Source organism: Oryctolagus cuniculus, chromosome 7 (genome assembly GCF_964237555.1).
Source record: "Oryctolagus cuniculus chromosome 7, mOryCun1.1, whole genome shotgun sequence".
Classification (NCBI taxonomy): domain Eukaryota; kingdom Metazoa; phylum Chordata; class Mammalia; order Lagomorpha; family Leporidae; genus Oryctolagus; species Oryctolagus cuniculus.
The window spans coordinates 119,414,398-119,433,568 of NC_091438.1; the positions used below are offsets into that span (position 1 = coordinate 119,414,398).

A 19,171-nucleotide genomic window follows, 5' to 3' on the forward strand; every position below is an offset into this window, starting at 1 on the left:
AAATTGGTCTGTAGTTATCTTTTTCTCTTGTATCTTTTTCAGGTTTAGGAATTAATCTGATGCTGGCTTCATAGATGGAGTTTGAAAGGATTCTCTCCCTTTTATTTATTTTGAATAGCTTGAGAAGAATTGGAATTATTTCTTCTTTAAGTATCTCATATAATTCAGCAGTGAAGCCATCTGGTCCTGGCATTTCTTTGTTGGGAGGGTCTTTATTACTGATTCAATTTCTGTCTTAGTTATTGGTCTGTTTAAGTTTTCTATGTCTTCATGGCTCAATTTAGGTAGGTTGTATGTGTCCAGGAATATAATTTCTTCTAGGTTTCCTGATTTGTTGGCATACAGCTCTTTGTAGTGATTTCTGATGATTTTTTTTATTTCTGTGGTGTCTGTTGTTACACTTACTTTTTCATCTCTAGTTTTATTGATTTAGGTCTTCACTCTACTTCTCTCTCTCTCTCTCTCTCTCTCTCTCTCTCTCTCGGTTAGTTGAGCCAATGGTGTGTCAATTTTGTTTATCTTTTCAAAAAACCAACTCTTTTTAGTGATGTTTTGTACTGTTCTTTTATTTTGGTTTCAATTTTGTTGATTTCTTCTCTAATTTTTTCTTTTATCTTGCTAGTTTTGGGTTTGGTTTGCTGTTATTTTTTTTAGGTCTTTAAGATGCATTAATAGCTCATCTATTTGGTCCTTTCTAATTTCTTGATGTAGGCACCAATTGCTGTAAGCTTTCCTCTTAACACTGCTTTCGCTGTATCCCATAGGTTTTGATAGGCAAGCTCCTCTTACAAGGAATTGTCAGATGGATTGGATCAGGGCCCACTCATGACCTCATTTCACCTTTCTTCCTTCAAGGCCCTGTCTCCAAACACAGACACCTTGGGGTAGGACTTCCACGTCTGAACCTTGCTGTGCATGGTTTGGCCCTTGAGAAGGAACAGCATCTTTAGAACGCATCCTGGGCGTTGAGTACTGGCAGCAGATGCACTAGGGGGCTTGGCCAGTCACTGAGGGCCCAGCAGTCTCCAGGTTCCCCAGGGAAGTCCAGTCTGTCTCAGGCAGAAGCTGTGGGAACCTGAGAGAATCAGAGTTCTTAGCTTTGTCTGTTTTTGCTAGAGAGAGTCAGAGAAGTCATGTGCCTGACAGTTCGGGGCACAGGAGAGTCTATCCTGAATCCTATGGAAGCGTCAGTCTAAGTTGCTGGTGCCCCTGGAACCAAGTGGCTAAACTTTCACAACTTTTGTTTTCTAAAAGAGAAGATCATGAACCCTAGCCCACACTAGCACTGAATGAAAAGCCTGACCATCAGCCCAGAGGGCAGCCTATGACCCTGCAGGTGCATGGCCCCATGAGGTCTGAGTGCTGGAAGAACAGCCATCATCCCTGTTGGAGCAGCCCCCTTCTGGGGGCCAAGATGACAGAGACAAGAACCCTGAGTACTTGATTCTGAGAATCTTGACACTATAAAGAAGTGGGTGGCCATCCCATCAGATTGTTTCCCAGATAGGAGACTGGAGTCCTGAGGGGAATCCTTGGCTTCTGACCCTGACCGATCCAGGTCCCACTTCCTGCTCTGTCACTGACTGCCTGTGTGGGTGTGGGCATGCTGCTTCAGTTCTCATTGGTGTAAACCAAGGGAGCAGCTCTCTGGAAAGCCCGAAATGCTGGGCTACCATGACCATGGTAACCACAGAAGAGACAGGCTGCCTGGGGCAAAGCTTTATGCAGTTTTTGGAAGCAAAGGAAGATCAAAGGGACCGGTAACCGGAATTTGCAACACACTGGACATGGGTGTTCTCCCAAATGCCAGCCTCAGCCTTCCTCCCGTAGAACTCTCACGAAGGTCACTGGAGAAGTAAGGGAAGACCCTAGGGGGCTCTGAGAGGCAAGGAGGTGGGCTGGGTTTTGGTGAGAGTGAGCCAGTCCTCCTTCCTGCCCCTCGTCACAACCACCTGTCACTCTTGAGTCTTTCCCCAGCCCTGCTTTGCTTCCACTTTCTGCAATGCCTCCCTGCTCTCCACACAGCCTGTCTGTCTTTCTTGTGCTCTGCTTCCAGTGGCTAGCCTCCAGCCCCTGTTCTGGGCCTCAGTGTCCTGCCAGCCCTGCCTGGGCTCCTGGTCATGGAGTGCCCACCTGCTCATGACCCCTCTGGCCACTGTCTTGCAGGTCACCCAGACCCCAGGCTGCGTATGTGAACAGCGGTCTCCCAACCACACAACACATCAAGCAAGAGTCCCTGCCTGACTTCCAGGCCATGGCAGAGGCCCGCATGCCCCTGTCCACCCACTGCCGGGCCCCACCAGCCACTGGCTTGCACACAGACCTGGACCTCCAGGGCCAAGGCCTCGCCAATCCTGCACCTTCCTGCTACCTTCTGGGCAACGAGCCCAGCTCTGGCCTGGGCCCCCAGCCTGAGGCCCACCTTCCTGAGGGCAGCCTGAAGCGCTGCTGCCTCTTGGGCCTGCCCTCCACCTCGTTGGCCTCCTCCTCCTCCTGTGCCTCCCCCGAGGTCAGCCCCATCATCCACTCCTCCCAGACGGCTCTGGTCACCTGTGTAAATGGACTTCGAAGCCCCCCACTGCCAGGAGACCTGGGGGGCCCTCCCAAGCGGGCCCGGCCAGGTCCTATGTCCACCGAGAGCCACGAGGGCAGCTTGCAACTCGAACGCTGCCGAAAGCAAGGCTTCCTGAAGCAGGAGCCCGCGGACGAGTTCTCAGAGCTCTTCAGACCTCACCAGCAGGGCCTGCCACCCCCATACCCTCTGCCTCAGTTGCCACCCGGCCCAGGCCTTGGGGGCCTGGGGCTGGGCCTGGCCGGCAGAGTGGTGGCGGGGCGACAGGCATGCCGTTGGGTGGACTGCTGTGCGGCCTACGAACAGCAGGAGGAGCTGGTGCGGCACATCGAGAAGAGCCATATAGACCAGCGCAAGGGCGAAGACTTCACCTGCTTCTGGGCCGGCTGCGTGCGTCGCTACAAGCCCTTCAATGCCCGCTACAAGCTGCTCATCCACATGAGGGTGCACTCAGGCGAGAAGCCCAACAAGTGCATGGTGAGTCCCCACAGGCTGCCTGGCCCCGCACGGCAGGGAAGCTCCCCGGGAGCTGGCTTGGGATCCTCTGGAACGAGGAGGGCAAGCCCGAAGCTCTGCACATGGCCACTGGGCAACATGGGCAGTGCTCCGTCCCTGGAACCTTTGGTTGTGCTGCTTCACCCTCACCAGGTGCCTGTCCCCCCACCCCGAGACATTGGATGGGCCTTGGACCTTGGAGGCTCAGCATGCCGCACAGCACTGTGCCATGCACACACAGGCTTGGAGGTCCCAGCAGGCTTGGCCGACCTTCCTGCTGATGCACACTTGCTCCCTGGCCCCCCTGCAGCTGGATGTGTGCTGTCCCCGAGTGCCGTGCCTGTACCCAGCATCCTTCCCGGAGGACTCCCTGGGCCTCGTCCAGAAGCTGCCTGCAGTCGGGCTTCCATAGCAAGGGCTGGATGCTCACCTGCAGCTGGCTTGAGAGCTGTCTCCAGGGCAGTCTTTGGGTTAAGATTAGCGCTAGTAGCTAAAGCCCTGCACAGCACCAGGAACATTCTGTCTGGGTTGAGACTAAGGTGTTTGGGGGAAAAAAAGACAGGTCTGGGCACACACATGCCTGTGTGTACACATGTACAAAAACACATGTGCACACACAGTAACTGTAGGCACCTGTGCCTCTGGCCTTCTGACTGGTCCTTTCTCTGTTCAGCCCTCATTGGTGGAAGTCTTTGTCAGAGGCTAGGTGCTCCATCTTAACCCTGATAACAAGAAATAAGAGCCACCAAGACCTCAGCTCAGTCTCCCCAGCTGCAGGGACAGCAGCACATTTGGGGTGCTGCTGTTGTAGCCAAGGTCCAGTCCTTCCACACTTGGCCGCTGTCGCTGTCACTGAGCCCCTTGTCATGGAGCCTTCAGTCTGGGGAGGGGCTTAGCATCCCTGCTCAAAGCACAGGGGGCATTTGCAGGGGCCAGGCAGGAAGCACTGGCAAGGAGCAGCTGTAGAGATTCCACTCTCCTGGGTCAGGGACTGGCCCTGGGGTCCCTTTCGCCTGAGAAGCTGTGAACTGGGCATCCAACTGGACCGGTGTCTTCAACTCAGAGGAGACTGGGTCTTGGAGGGTGAAGAGTGCACTTGGTAGATGAGTGGGCAGCAGGGACAGGAAGGAGAAGGGAGTCTGGTTGGCGTCCTGGGGTATGAAGGGGTGGTACAGAAAGGCTGAATGGGACAGGCCAAGAATTTGACTTTGTCATGTGCCTTTGTGTTGAGTATGCTGCAGGAAGGGCTGGTAGCTGGCCCAGTCCCTGGGATGGCCCAGTTTACTTTGGGTCTTGTAACGTGTGGCTTGCTGGAAGGTGTGGCTGGACAGTGATGACTCACAGGCAGGCCAAGGCCACTGGAAGACAGATGATCTCCTGTCTCTGCCCAAGACCCTGGAGTTGCAGTCCTCCTTCATGGCCTGTCTCCTGTGAGTGGCCACACCTGGGCCTAGGTGGAGTCTTTGTGGCCAGAACAAACCTGTTGTCAGTGGCCCTCTCACAGTGGGACCTCTCAGGCGGAATCACAGCACCCCACAGTATCCATGCTGGATGTTAGGACCTTGGAAATGATCTTGACCTTCTAGCATGATTTCAGCTCGGGAAGCACAGGCCCATTGAAGGCTCAAGGGGGTCTGGGTTACTGGGTATCATCTCCTGATGCCTGTCTTGGGCCATCTGCCAGGAACTTGTTTGATTCTTTCCTGCAGGGTCCATGGGACTCAGGCTCATGCCTGGCTCATCCTAGGCCTGGGGACCTAGTTGTGGGTTTGCCCACAACCTTGTTCTGGGGACATTTGCACTCAGGGGTGGGTCCTTGAGCCATCAGGATCAGTGACAGATGTGGGATGGAGTTTGCATAGGCCCTGGGTGGGAAAGGAGGCCCAGAGGGGCTTCCTGGAGGCAGTAATATCTGAACCACATTTACAGTCATCCTGCAAGAGTTCTGTGAAACCTTCATCTTATAGATGAATAAACAAAGATTCAGCAGAGTCCACTTGGCCTTGTACTTGCTCCTAGGAGAAAACCTGGTCTTGCTTCTTCAGGGTTTTAGGGTGATGGCAATGGTAACACCATCAAGCATTCTTCTGAGTGCTGACTGTACACAGGTGCTATTCTAGTGGCAAGTCCGTGTGGTCCTCAGCAAAGCTCTATGGGGTAGAGGTTGTTACTCCCATTTTACAGATGAGGAAGCCAAGGCTCAGACGTTGCATCATTTGTCCAGGTCACACAGCTAGTTAGAGATAATAACAATGTCAATAAGAATAAAGGAGGCCAAGAATTGTAATGGTAATAATGGTAATAAACCAACTTGCCCAAAGTTATACAGCTAGTAACCAGTGGAGTAGAATTTGAACCTACATCTTCCTAAGCTGTAATGCTTAGGTTTGGGTAGACCTTTGGTTAAGCTGATTACCCTCTGGGGTCAGCAGGGCCGGCCCTGCCCTGCTGGGTGCTCCTCTATCTCCTTGGCTTTCTTAGCGCCTCCTGTGGCTGCTTCTTGCCCACCAACACCTGGAGTGCTCCCCCTCCCTATTGCTGGTGCAGCCAGTAACCCGGGGAAAGGGCGGCCCTAGCCTGCACCCAGATAAATAAAATCTCCCTTCCCTCTAGAATTATTAATTTCTCATGACAGCCCTGTGCTACCATGCGCTGTAATAGACAAAGGAATTTTGGACCCAGGGCCTCTGGAGAGCAGGAAATAGATGAGACATTTTGATGGAAGAGTAAATGGCCCACTAAAATAGCAGTTAATCCTTTTATTATCTTTCCAGCAGTCGTTTCCACAGTTCTTTCATGAGGTAAGCCTCCCCCAGCCCATCCAACTGGAACACTCTTGTCCCCGCAGCTGGTTTGCATTTAGCCAGCGGAGCCTCGCTGCGGCACGGGCCGGCCTCGCTGTGCCCGCAGGAGCAGCTCGCCCTGGCCCGCACGGTCATCCTCAGGCCTGGCCTGCGCTGGCTTCGGGCGAGACTGCACCCTCTGCCCCACCCCGCAGCCTGCACCCTGCACGTCCTGGCCCTGCTGTCCAGAGGAAGCGGCCTAATCTCTGTGCAATATCCTGTTATGTTCCTTACGTGGCCGAGTTGTCTTAGCCTTATTAAATTTGGGGCTTCATCTGCGTTACGATAACAAGGTTACGTCCAACCCAAATACTGCTGCGACGCCTCCAAGACGTTAACTCTGGGAAGATTAATTTCATGCTTTCTTAGGTTGGTTCTCCCAGACGAGTGGAATTCTGATTGTCTGGGTCTGCAGAAGGGAGCAGACCATGTAGCTTGCTGTCCCGCGTGTCGAGAGAGGTAGAGTGAAAGGGGCGACTCTGCCCGACGATGCCTGTTCCTGCTTGGGCAGAACCCCAGGGTGGTTAAGAGTTCCACCAGAGCTGTGTAGCCCCAGTGAAAAGCCCAGGCCCAGAGTCCCCACGGACTTGGGGCCCAGCCTGGCCCTGCCCCTCGCTGGCTGGGTGACCTCATGCAGATGACTCTCCCCTTCTGAAATTTAGCATGGTCAGTTGTAAAATGGGGCAACAGTTGTGCTTGTCTCGGTGGGTTTTCGTAACTGGAGTGAGAAGAGATGGCATACCCCCATCTCGCGCTTCTGCAGTCAGTTGGCCCGGGAGATTTGTCCAGGAGCCCCAAGAGATGAGATGGAGTTACTTGTAGCTATTTTACAGATAGACAAACTGAGGCTCAAAAGAGCCAGTCAGAGGGGGAGCCTGGTCTTGCTGCCAGTGAGGTAGGTGGCAGGCTCCTATGTGGGTGCTCCATGGGCCAGTTCACCAGCCGTGGGCCCTTGATTCTTTGCATCTTGTTCACTCATAATCTCTTGGAGACAGCCTGCCACAAGTCAGTGTCTGTACAGATGCCTGGAGCCAGAATGGGAGCAGCTGGGTCATTGGAACAGAGGTAGCGGGGGAGGCCTTAGTCCATGTTCCTCTGGGCAGCTGAAGTCTCAGGGCTGGGTGTCCATCCTATGCGGGTCCTCTGGCAGCTGCAGCTGCCCTGGCCACTGGGCTCCATCCCTTGTGTCTCTCTGCTTTACTTCCTGATATGCCTCTGGTTGCTTTGAGCCAGGGACCAGGGAAATGCATCTAGTTGAAGGGTGAGTGTAACTGGCCTTTGCTGGCTGAGGAACTCAGAACAGCAGCCACCTGGCTGCACCTTCTGGGAGGTCCTCGCCCACCTCCTAGCCTGAGCCAAACTGACTCTCACCACCCGTGTTAGCTTTTCATTACTGCAACAGATACCTGCGAGAAGCTACCTATCATGCTTGTGGTGGGGGGTTCACTGTCCAAGATTCCACAGGTCCCATTGATTCAGCCCCAGATGGAGGCGTTCCTGCAGGCAGCATCTGGGGGCAGCCCAGGACATCACACAGCGAGGGGGAGTGCACACATCAGTCTGTGCCTCTCCTCTCTCCTTCTGCAGCGGATTGAATCCAACACGGGAGCTCCACCTTAGCAACCTAATCCAATCCAGTCACTCCCCAAAGGCCCTGCCTCTAAGCCCTGTGGTTGGATCAGTGCCATCAACAGAAGACATAGGGGCAAGCCTCAATCCAAACTATGACATCCCCCATAATCCTCGGGCTCCTGCTTCCTTTCTTCATCTTGCTGTGGCCCTTGTACTCCCTTAAAAGTGATACCTTGGGTGCAGGGAGGGGTGGGTAGAATAGAGGTGGTGCTGTCCACTGAGGGGCGGGCTGGGGTGAGGTGGTGCTGTCCACTGAGGGGCGGGCTGGGGTGAGGTAGTGCTGTCCCCTCAGGTGCAGGCTGGGGTGAGGTGGTGCTGTCCCCTCAGATGCAGGCTGGGGTGAGGTGGTGCTGTCCCCTGAGGGGCGGGCTGGGGTGAGGTGGTGCTGTCCACTGAGGGGCGGGCTGGGGTGAGGTGGTGCTGTCCACTGAGGGGCGGGCTGGGGTGAGGTGGTGCTGTCCTCTGAGGGGCGGGCTGGGGTGAGGTGGTGCTGTCCCCTCAGGTGCAGGCTGGGGTGAGGTGGTGCTGTCCCCTCAGGTGCAGGCTGGGGTGAGGTGGTGCTATCCCCTCAGGTGCAGGCTGGGGTGAGGTGGTGCTGTCCTCTGAGGGGCGGGCTGGGGTGAGGTGGTGCTGTCCCCTCAGGTGCAGGCTGGGGTGAGGTAGTGCTGCCCACTGAGGGGTGGGCTGGGGTGATGTGGTGCTGTCCCCTCAGGTGCAGGCTGGGGTGAGGTGGTGCTGTCCCCTCAGATGCAGGCTGGGGTGAGGTGGTGCTGTCCTCTGAGGGGTGGGCTGGGGTGATGTGGTGCTGTCCCCTCAGGTGCAGGCTGGGGTGAGGTGGTGCTGTCCCCTCAGATGCAGGCTGGGGTGAGGTGGTGCTGTCCTCTGAGGGGTGGGCTGGGGTGATGTGGTGCTGTCCCCTCAGGTGCAGGCTGGGGTGAGGTGGTGCTGTCCTCTGAGGGGCAGGCTGGGGTGAGGTGGTGCTCTCCCCTCAGATGCAGGCTGGGGTGAGGTGGTGCTGTCCCCTGAGGGGCAGGCTGGGTGAGGTGGTGCTGTTCCCTCAGGTGCAGGCTGGGGTGAGGTGGTGCTGTCCTCTGAGGGGCAGGCTGGGGTGAGGTGGTGCTGTCCCCTCAGGTGCAGGCTGGGGTGAGGTGGTGCTGTCCACTGAGGGGCGGGCTGGGGTGAGGTGGTGCTGTCCTCTGAGGGGCAGGCTGGGGTGAGGTGGTGCTCTCCCCTCAGATGCAGGCTGGGGTGAGGTGGTGCTGTCCCCTGAGGGGCAGGCTGGGGTGAGGTGGTGCTGTTCCCTCAGGTGCAGGCTGGGGTGAGGTGGTGCTGTCCACTGAGGGGCAGGCTGGGGTGAGGTGGTGCTGTCCACTGAGGGGCGGGCTGGGGTGAGGTGGTGCTGTCCTCTGAGGGGTGGGCTGGGGTGAGGTGGTGCTGTCCCCTCAGGTGCAGGCTGGGGTGAGGTGGTGCTGTCCACTGAGGGGCGGGCTGGGGTGAGGTGGTGCTGTCCCCTCAGGTGCAGGCTGGGGTGAGGTGGTGCTATCCCCTCAGGTGCAGGCTGGGGTGATGTGGTGCTGTCCCCTAAGATGCAGGCTGGGGTGAGGTGGTGCTGTCCTCTGAGGGGCAGGCTGGAGTGAGGTGGTGCTGTCCCCTCAGGGGCAGGCTGGGGTGAGGTGGTGCTGTCCCCTCAGGTGCAGGCTGGGGTGAGGTGGTGCTGTCCCCTCAGATGCAGGCTGGGGTGATGTGGTGCTGTCCCCTCAGATGCAGGCTGGGGTGAGGTGGTGCTGTCCTCTGAGGGGCAGGCTGGGGTGAGGTGGTGCTGTCCCCTCAGGTGCAGGCTGGGGTGAGGTGGTACTGTCCCCTCAGATGCAGGCTGGGGTGAGGTGGTGCTGTCCTCTGAGGGGCGGGCTGGGGTGAGGTGGTGCTGTCCCCTCAGGTGCAGGCTGGGGTGAGGTGGTGCTCTCCCCTCAGATGTAGGCTGGGGTGAGGTAGTGCTGTCCACTGAGTGTGGGCTGGGGTGAGGTGGTGCTGTCCACTGAGGGGCGGGCTGGGGTGAGGTGGTGCTGTCCACTGGGGGCAGGTTGGGGTGAGGTGCTGTACACCTGCCTCCAGAGAACCCTTCTGTAAATGAACCCAGAGAGGCCTCACTGGAGCAGCCAGCTGAAGCCCCTTGTAGACCTCCTGGAAATGGCCCCCTGGCCTCATTCCAGGGTGAGGGTCTCGGGAGGAAAATGTCTCTGTTCAGAGGTGGCCTGTGTGTTGGCATCCACAGTTGCGCTCCGAAGTGACCCCTCCTGGGATCCTGTCAGCTTCTCAGGTGTGCCCTCATTGCTGGGGAAGCCAAATCCCCAGGGGGCATTGTAGCCCTGCGTCACCCAGCAGACTGGCAGTGGCCGAGAGGCCTACCTTGCCTCTCCCTGCACTGAGGCTTCCTCCCCCTCAGCTTCCCACAGGGCTTGTTTTCAGCCTCCAGTTCTTTGAATCCTTTGGGCCTTGGCTTTTCCTGGTTCCTCTATCTGGGATGCCCTTTCCTGCCTGGCAAGCTCCTACCCATGCTTCATAGCCCAGGCCAGCGCTGCCTCCTCAGCTCCCCTCGTCTCTGCCTCCTGCTCTCCCAGCACACCTTGCCCTATATGCAGTACTTCCTCATGATGCTGTGTCTTGGGGGCCACTTGCTCTTTGGTGCCCAGCCTTGCCTGGGTGGTAGAGGGGCTGCACCCGTCCCACAGGAGAGAGGCTCTGCCTGTAGCCACCTGGCCCCCCTACTCCAGCCTGTGCAAGATCCAGGGGCACTATCATCCAGAGTAGTTTCCCATGAAGCTGCACTAGGGTTGCACCTTGGATTGCTGGATCCATCTCCTAATCTGGTGCTTGAAGTTTTTCTACAAGAAAGGCCAAAAGGAACCCAGCTGTGCTACCAGTCAGCCTATGTGCAGCTTGACTTCCGTGGAAGGTAGTGGAGACAGGAGCCCTTCTTCTTCTTTTTTTTTTTTTTTAAGATTTATTTATTTATTTGAAAGTCAGAGTTACACAGAGAGAGGAGATGGAGAGAGAGAGGTCTTCCATCCGTTGGTTCACTCCCCAATTGGCCACAATGGCCAGTGCTGCGCCGATCCAAAGCCAGGAGCCAGGAGCTTCCTCTGGGTCTCCCACACAGGTGCAAGGGCCCAAGGCCTTGGGCCATCTTCTACTGCTATCCCAGGCCATAACAGAGAGCTGGATTGGAAGTGGAGCAGCTGGGTCTCGAACCAGTGCCCATATAGGATGCCGGTGCTTCAGGCCAGGGTGTTAACCCGCTGCACCACAGCGCTGGCCCCACCCCCTTCTTTAAAAAAAAAAAATCTTCAAGCTCTCACCAAGAAGTAGATTCCTAGGAGCACCAAGCTTGAGGGAACAGAAATACTGGGCAAGTTTTGTGAACTTAGCACAGTTTTATGGCATATGAAAAAAATTAAGGATAAAAAATCACTTCTCTCTGAATTGAATTTAAAAAAGAAAAAAAAAACCTTTGAATTCAGTGTCAATGGAATTGAAACAAGTTTCTTATTGGAATGAGAGAGTCAGATACAAATCAACAGTGATGCTAAGAAAGGGTCCAGACCGCGTGTCAAGCAGGACATCCTGGAAATGGCCAGCTTGGTGCTTGAGCATGGATGGCTCTGCCTCCCTGAGGTGGGTTAGCCAGATCTGATGCGTGTGCCTGGCGTGGACAGAGTGGTGACAGACCCCGGCACCCTGCCTTCATCTCTTCAATGAATGGTGGACCAGCTTGTGGTCTTGGCCACACCAGGATGCTGAGGAGGAGGGGTCGAGTCCTCACCTGGGCCCCTCACTCAGGAGAGCCTTGCACTCATCCAGCCTCTGGCCCTCCCTCTCCAAACTTGCAGCTCAGCATTGCTTCCACCCATACTGTGCCAGTCTCTGTGCTAGAAGCAGGGGGTGCCGGGAGAAAGGAGGAAAGCTATGGTGGCAAGGGAATGATCCAAGTGCCTCCTGGACACACAGCAGGCAGAGGCTCCCCCGGGGATGTCAGGAGAGCTGGGTTTTGACATGCGGACAGAGGCTTTCCAGGGGCAGGCTGCCAGGAAAGGCATTTCAGGGGAAGGAACAAGCACATGCAAACGTTTTGAGATGTGGCAGTACTGACCCCTGGGGATGCCTGGGTGTCCTCTTTGACCTGGATTGTGTTGCAGGCATGGGGGCTGGAGGTGGAAATGGGGGCTGGAATTGGGCCTTGAAAGGCCTCACAGTCCAGTGTAAAGAGTGTGGGCTCCATCCCGAGGCAGCAGAGAGTCCCAGCAGGATCCTATGCAGAAGAGTGACATGGTCAGTGACATTTGGGGTTTTGGTCACGGGAGGGGAGCAACATACCCAGAGGAGTTCTCTGGGCCCAGGAAGGGAGATCCATCACCTCTGGAGCTGTTCTCAGCCAGAGCCCCCAGAGCAGCCTGGTCACAGGGTCCTGGTCAGCACATCTTGGTGGCCAGCCAGCACCTGGGTGTCTTCAAGCCGGGCCCCGTGAGGCCAGCAGGCTGTGCCAGGGCACAGTGTCGGCACCCATTTGGGAAATGGAGCCCAGTCCCTCTTTGGAACTGATGTCTGGCACATTGACCAGTGGGAGATGGAAACGGCCTTTCCTGTGACGTAGCTCCGTAAAGTTTGCACAACTGTTCTTTGTTTACTGTCAGTCCCCACAATAAATCTCCCTCCGCTGCCAGGACTGCGGGGTCTGTAAGTGATTAGGGTGCTGACGGACGCAGCTCCGCCTCCTCACTGAGCACTCTGACATCGAGGGCAGTGATAAAATGAGAGGCTGTCCTGAGGCTCGGCTGCCTTGGAGTGGCAATTTCCTCTGGCTGGGAGGTGGCCGCCTGCTCCTTCCCGCTACATACTCACCCCAGCACCCCTCAGTGAACCCGTGGGGGCGCAGCCTCAGCACAGAGGGCACTGTGGTGCTGGGCTTTGCAGTTCTTGGGTGGGACCATGGAACCAGAGGTCTCTGCTGGGCAGGGAGCAGGGGTGCACCCAGTGAGCGTCTGTTCGGTGGGTGAGCCACCTGCCAGCCCCTTTGCACTTTCCTGGGGCATGGCCAGGGGCCTGGGAAGTACCCTGGGATGTGAGGTTTAGAGCAACAGTTCCTGTGCTTGGGAACTACGTTGGCATCACTGAAATCCACGGAGGTGAAGCTGCCTGCCCAGGTGTCACATCTGGGACTCCACGTCCTTGGCTATCAGTTGTTTTTCTGTACCCCCATTTAACTGTGAGTCTATGCTTTACAGCTCCCCATGTCTTGGGAGCTCATGGACCACTTCTGACCAGGGTCAGTGACGAATGAATGTGGTCATGATTGAAACTCAAGAGTTTGGCCTCAGGCAGAAAACACTAGTCTACTGTGCTTCAGACACTACCTATTCCCAGGCATCCAGGGTGAGAGAAGGCGGCCCTTCCAGGCCACACGTCTCCCTGCCTGCATATGCACTTCTGCTGTTTGCAGATATGGAAACTGAGGCCTGCAGAGAGGATACAGCTCATAGAAGATGGCAGAGCTGAAAACTAAGGTTCTGCACCCTTGCTTCCCAGCCAGTGTCCTGCCCACTGCTAGGAAGTGCTGTGTGTTGAGTGTCCACTATGTGCCTTCTCGCCACGCCTTGCCTCCCAGATGCCAGAGAGTACACGCTCAGGTCAGGGGCTGGGTACTGGGGAAGCATCTCATCTGGTGCCCCTCCCAGCCCCTGCACGCACCTTGGAGAGGTGGTGTCAGGACCACCTTCCCTTGTGGCAGGGGCTGGTTCATGAAGCACTGCCTGGCAGGCTCCAAGGAAACTATACCTAGCAGTGGGTTTCAGAGATCACGCCTCATTCCAGGTGCTGGAAGAGTGCGGTGACTGATTGCCATGAGTGTGGGGCCAGAGGAAGCCAAGGGTGCACCCACACAAGCTCTCTGCCTACCTGTCTGCCCCCACTCCCTCTCTTTGTGCACACAGAACCTTGCCCCTCAGGGCCTCATGTTCTCCTCAGCTGATGAGGACTTTGATTAAAGTTCACACCCACTTAGGGCTCATGGGCCTGGTTTCTAGGGAGAAAGCACTGTTACTCCCAAGCTACGCATTCAAACTGCCTGTGGCTCTGGGCCTCGGTTTTCTCATCTGTAAACCGAAGCGTGAACCTGGGTGTCCCTAAGATCCTTTGAACTCAGATGTTCAGATGCCCATCATGTTCTTTCTGCCTTCCTGGCCTGGCCCCAGGGGAGGAGCGAGGAGAAGAAAGACAGGGAAAGGGCCAGTGTGGGGCCCCTGCTCAGCCCTCTGACCAGCTCCTCCCACTCTCCTCCCGCCTGCCCTGCTCCAGCCACGCTGGCCTCCTGGCTTCCCTCAGACATGCCAAGTTGGTTCCCAACTCAGGATCTGTGTGGCTGTTCCCTCTGCCCAAATGCTCTTATCCCAGCCAACCTCTGTTCTCTGAGGTGCCTGTTTCCATGTCACCTCCTCTGGGAAGCCTTCCCTGCCCACCTGTCTAAAGGAGCATCTTCTACCACTCTGCCCCTTGTCTGCCCAGCACCATGTTACGTGTTGTGTCTGTAATCTGTTTGCTGGAGAGTAAGCTCTGTAAGGTCTCAATCTTTTCTGTTTGGTCCCTGCTGCATGTCCAGTGCCGCTAGTCCCTGGTACAGGATGTTTTCCTAATTGCAGGTTACTGATGAAAAGACGGAGTAGCTCAGTGGGGCAGAAGGGGTGGAAGGTGCTGGGAGGGCCCAGGCAGAGGCGGGGGTCTCATCCTGTGAGACGGAGGGTTTGCAGTAACTCAGGGTTGTGCTGGACTGCACGGTTCCTGGGTTAGTGGACCCAGCCCGGCACACGGTACTCAGCAGGTGCTCTGCATTCCCCACCATCTCTGGCCCCTGTTCCCCTCCCCCTTGTCGTGCAAAGGCAGACCCGGGCAAGAGCATGGACACGATCCAGCACAATGCCATTTCTGGACCCGGAGAAGTGGTGCTCCTGTCCTCCTGCGGTTGGAAGGAGAGGTCCCAGGGACCCCTCTGCAGGGTGGAAGCTCGGTAACCGGCTGCTGCCCGTGCAGCTGGTCATCATTACCTCCTCTCCACAGATTTGCTTTTATGGCCCTGGGCGCGGAGGTGGGGCAGGAGCACCACTGTACGTTAATTGGAGACGAAAGGACTGACACAGCCAAGAACGCGCCAGGGGAAACGATGAACCTACCCAAGAGCAGCTGCTGCGAAGTGTCAGGGTGAAGGAAAGTGGTGCCGTTAGTCAAGTGCTGGCTTCCAGGTTCTGGGCCAAGCCCTTGGTCCATGTTTTCACGGGGAATCTTGTGAAGTTCACATTGATGTTCCATTTTGTGGATGAGGACACTGAGGCTCACAGAGCAATCTCTAGCCTTGCCCTGCTCCACTGGGTCACCGTGTTTTTCTGAACGCAGACACGAGCTTCTTACTCTGACTTTCTCAGTGAGCTCACACCAGAGGACCCCTGGCAAGCATCCTAATCAGTTGCTGTGACTCCTCAAAAGCAGTCACCTGTAATTTTGGCTTTTCACAGACTTGGAGTCGATCCATCCACTTAGCTTGTGCCAGGGAACTTTTGCTGCATCAAGAGGCAGCACCGAGAGCCCCTGACATCCTCACGCCCCACTCCCTGCCTTTGTCCACACAGGAAGATAGCTGACCTCACGGCCCAGAGGGAGCTTGCAGGGGTCGGAAGAAGGGAGGGGCTTGGGGCCAGTTGCCTGGGGCTGCAGCCCTGAGATTGGGCGAGGGAAGCAGGGGAGGATGGGGTCAGCTGCAGCTCATGGCTGCATTGGCTGGCACAGGAGTCAGGTGTGGGCAGGAGCTGGAGTCGGGAACTGACTCCAGGCGAGCCTGCAGACGGGGTCACTCCCTGGGGACTCCGGGCTCTGCCCTCAGGCTCCCAGAATCCGGGTTCTGCCTCCACAGTGGTGCCTGATCCCTTTGCTCATGGTGACCTCAGTGAAGCGTGCTGCTTCTTTAAGTCTCAGTTTACCTCTCGTTCAGTGGGAATGATAAACCTGTCCCATCACCCTTCACCCCATCTTGTCCTCCTGACAACCTCATGTCATTGCCTCACCTTCTGGGGGGCAGCCGGTGTGTTGGGGTGGGGGTCACACAGTGAGTCAGGAGGGGAAACCTAGGGCAGGCAGCTTCCATTGCTGCTGGTGCCCTGGTGTGGCCCTAGGTTTCTCTGCTCTCACTGCTGCACCCACAGCGAGCCAGGCTCATGTGCTGGGGAAGATGAAGTGTGGTCCTGGGACTGAGGGCTGCTCCGGCTCCAATTGGTAGGAACAGGGCGTCTGCCGCCTGCAGTCAACACCTCTGTTGGGAAGCTGGCGGCTCGTGCCTTCAAAGCACCAGCCGGTAATCGTCTCCACATTGCAAGCCCAGGAAGGTTTGTCCTGACAACTGGTTGGCGAGGTCAGCCAGGGGTGCCCCTCCCACCGCGGGATGGTGGGCTCAGCCTTTCAAGGGCTGTCTGAGGTGGTTACACGGGGGAGAAATGAGATTCACCTGGCCAAGTTCCACCTCCCCTGGCAGGTTCTGAAAATGCTGAGCTCTGCTTGCCTCGGCTCCTGGTGGAGAGAGAAGTGTGGGGCAGGTGGGAGGGAGGAGTGTGTGGTCCCCATTGGCCAGAGGGGCCAATTGAGCAGGGCTTCTCCGTGATATTCTTGGGCCCTGGCACTTAGGCCTTCGGATCCTTTTGAAAAGCAGTAAAAGGGTCAGCGCCGTGGCTCACTTGGCTAATCCTCTGCCTGCGGCACTGGCATCCCATATGGGTGCTAGGTTCTAGTCCCGGCTGCTCCTCTTCCAGTCCATCTCTGCTGTGGCCCAGGAAGGCAGTGGAGAATGGCCCAGGTGCTTGGGCCCCTGCCCCCGCAGGGGCCAGGAGAGCTTGTAGTGCAGCCCCTGCCTTGTTGTGCCCCTTCCCTCCTCTGGCGATTCAGTTCCACCCTCTGTGGAAAGGGGTAGGTGCAGGAAAGTCAACAGAAACCACTGTGATGTTCTGGTCGGCTCCCTTCTGTCCCAGGCCACTTTGTTCCTTATCCCCGAGTTCTTGTCTGCCATTAAGAATTCCTGAGTACTTCTAATGACAGATCTCTGTGCTGTTATATTTGACATAGATTAGAGAAAAAGACATCAATACTCAGGAAACTGAAGCTCACTTGGTTATCATGGTTGAACCTAGTATTTTCCCGGAGCTTCCTGTAGCCAAGGCAAAGAGGGAAACTTGAATTGCTGAATTCATTTTGTCTGGGAAAGGAAACAGGCCGGCTTGTGTGTTGGGGTTGGTTTTGTCTGGACACTGAATCCACTCGGGGCCTGGTGAGAGTCACCTGAGCTGATGTCTGGAGGAAGGCCGCGCAGGTGAGAGGAGGACCAGATAATACAGAGTCACAAACGAAACAAGCTTCCTTGTCACAAAGTACTTTGCTAACATTCCTGGAGAAAAGCCAAGGGCAATGAAGATACTTGCGTCCTTGACTATGCAGAGCTCTTAGCCATCCATCTGTCAGTCCTCAGCGGTAGCTGTCACCGTCTCCCCTTCATAGATGAAGGGAGGCCCAGAGAAGTAGCTTAACCCCAGTCACACCGTGGACTGACTTCAGGTTCCTGGAGCGAGTGGCCTCTCTTTGCAGACAAGGTTCAGTCTCTCACTGGGGCTGACGCAGTCCCTTCCTCAAAGAGCCTGGTGGGCCCTATGGGTCTTAGAATGGAGCGGGCAGCTTTGTGACCCCTGCTATCAGAGGGTGCTCAGGAGGGGAGGGGACCTGGGGCGAGCAGAGTCCGAGCAGCATCCTGGAGGGGGTGGCGTGGGCATCCTGGGAGAGGCAGTGGCATGGGCAAAGGCCAAGGGGTGAGATCATGGTGTGGCAGAGGAGGAAGAGGCTGCTGCCTGCCAGGTTCTTAGGAGCAACAGAGAAGCCAACTGTGGCCGCAACAAGCCCTGCGTCCCCACTTGGGAGGCCCTCGGGTCTCTGTCCAAGGAAAGAGGACAGGACTCAAGGTGGGCAGGATCCCGGGTCCTTCAGGGGCTGACTGGCAGGGAGTTTGCTCCTGCTTCTAGCAGAGCCCGCAGTCTACCCTGTGGGGAGCAACTTGGACTAGACTAAGTTACTGGAATTAAGACTTATTCTATGCATCTGCTCTCCCACAATATGGCGCTGAGAAGGGAGTAAACAACTTCTACGCAGCTGCCTCTCGCCAACTTGAGTGATGACCTGCAGGAGCTGATCCTGCTCCTGATTGGAGGAGAGCAGCGTGCTCAGCGTGTGGGTAGCAGAGTTGGGATTGGTGGAAGAGGACTATAAAGGAGGAGAGAGACAACATGCACCAGGAACACCTGAGGAACATCTGAGCAGCCCCCAAGAGAGCCGGCCGGCAGTGTGCCGCTCCCCCGCGGAAGTGGGGAAAGTGGCAGGGGGAACCGCCCTTCCACAGAGGTGGAAGGACGGTAGCCAACCCGGGAAGAACCAGCAGCAAACCCGGGAAGGGCCGAGCAGACAAAAGAACAGTGCAGGGTCCTGTGTCGTTCCTCCACAAAGAGGGGGAGCGACATACCCAAACACATGGGGGCATCTCCCACCCTCCACCCCCCATCCCTGTGCCTTCCTTCCAGGGCTAGGGCTGTGGCAGGGCATCCCATTGGCTAGGCCTGTGGCCAGCCCCCAAGTGGATGGGGCTTGGTCCTCCCTTTGTGGGAGGCTTAGGGGGTCTTCCTTGTTCCCGCCTGGAGGTACTGATGCTTTGCTATGAGGATACTGGACTGCCTGTAAAATGGGCATGTTTGTCAGTTACAGAAGTGACAAAGAGAAGCAGCAGGTGCAGTTGGACCTGTGCAGTGCAAGGGCAGGGGGACCCCAGGCCAGTGATCTCATGTGTGGCCTGTCTTCCTGGAGTGGATGTACGTGCAGAACTCGTGGCTTAGGGCAGGAAAGTGGGAGTTGGTTTAGCATGCTGGATAAGGAGGTGCCAGCCAGAGGGGCCCAGGGGACTGGGGATGTGCAAGTTTGGGGTTCATAAGGCAGAAGAGGGGTGTCGTCAGCCTTGAGGTAGACTTCAAAGCCCAGGGCAGAAGGAGCTGCTCTGTGAGATGAAGGGGGGAGGTGTGCTGGAAAGAGCCCACAGGGACATCAGCATTAATTGGGGGTTGGGAGCAAGGGAGGGAGACAGGGAAGTGAGCCATGGGAGAGCCACGTGGGCACCAGGTGAGTGCCTAGTGGGTGGGTGATGGGTGAGAGTATTTGGGGTCAGGGAGGGTGTTTCTGAGCAGAGAGGGCCTTGGACTCGTGGGACTCCGGATGAGAAGGGCTGGAGGAGAGCAGTAGAGCTCTGACGTGGCTGAGGGGCTGCCGAGGGGACGTGACCACACCAGTGGACCAGGGTGGCTTGCCTGGGGGAGGGTGGGCTTCCTGGTAGAGCCCTTGAGCCTGCCCTGGCCCTCATTGTGTGCCTGTGTGCGTGCTTGTGTGTGTTAAGTAAGGGGGCGTATAGGTGCATGTGTGTATGTAGGTGTGTGGATACACGTGTACATACGAGTTTGCGCACATGAACATATGTGCACATGTATAAGCGTGTGTTTGTGTGTGTGTGTGTGTGTGT

General features: G+C 56.5%; 1 protein-coding gene across 3 annotated transcripts in view; it reads left to right on the forward strand.

Moving 5' to 3' along the window:
* The window catches only part of GLIS1 (GLIS family zinc finger 1), a 231,346-nt gene that overhangs the window by 150,008 nt on the left and 62,167 nt on the right, over window positions 1-19,171 (forward strand). For all 3 annotated transcript variants that reach the window (XM_008265223.4, XM_051857746.2, XM_051857745.2), the window contains exon 4: window positions 2,167-3,049. In XM_008265223.4, the coding sequence (XP_008263445.2) occupies window positions 2,167-3,049 (883 nt within the window). The remainder of the gene's footprint in view (window positions 1-2,166; window positions 3,050-19,171) is intronic.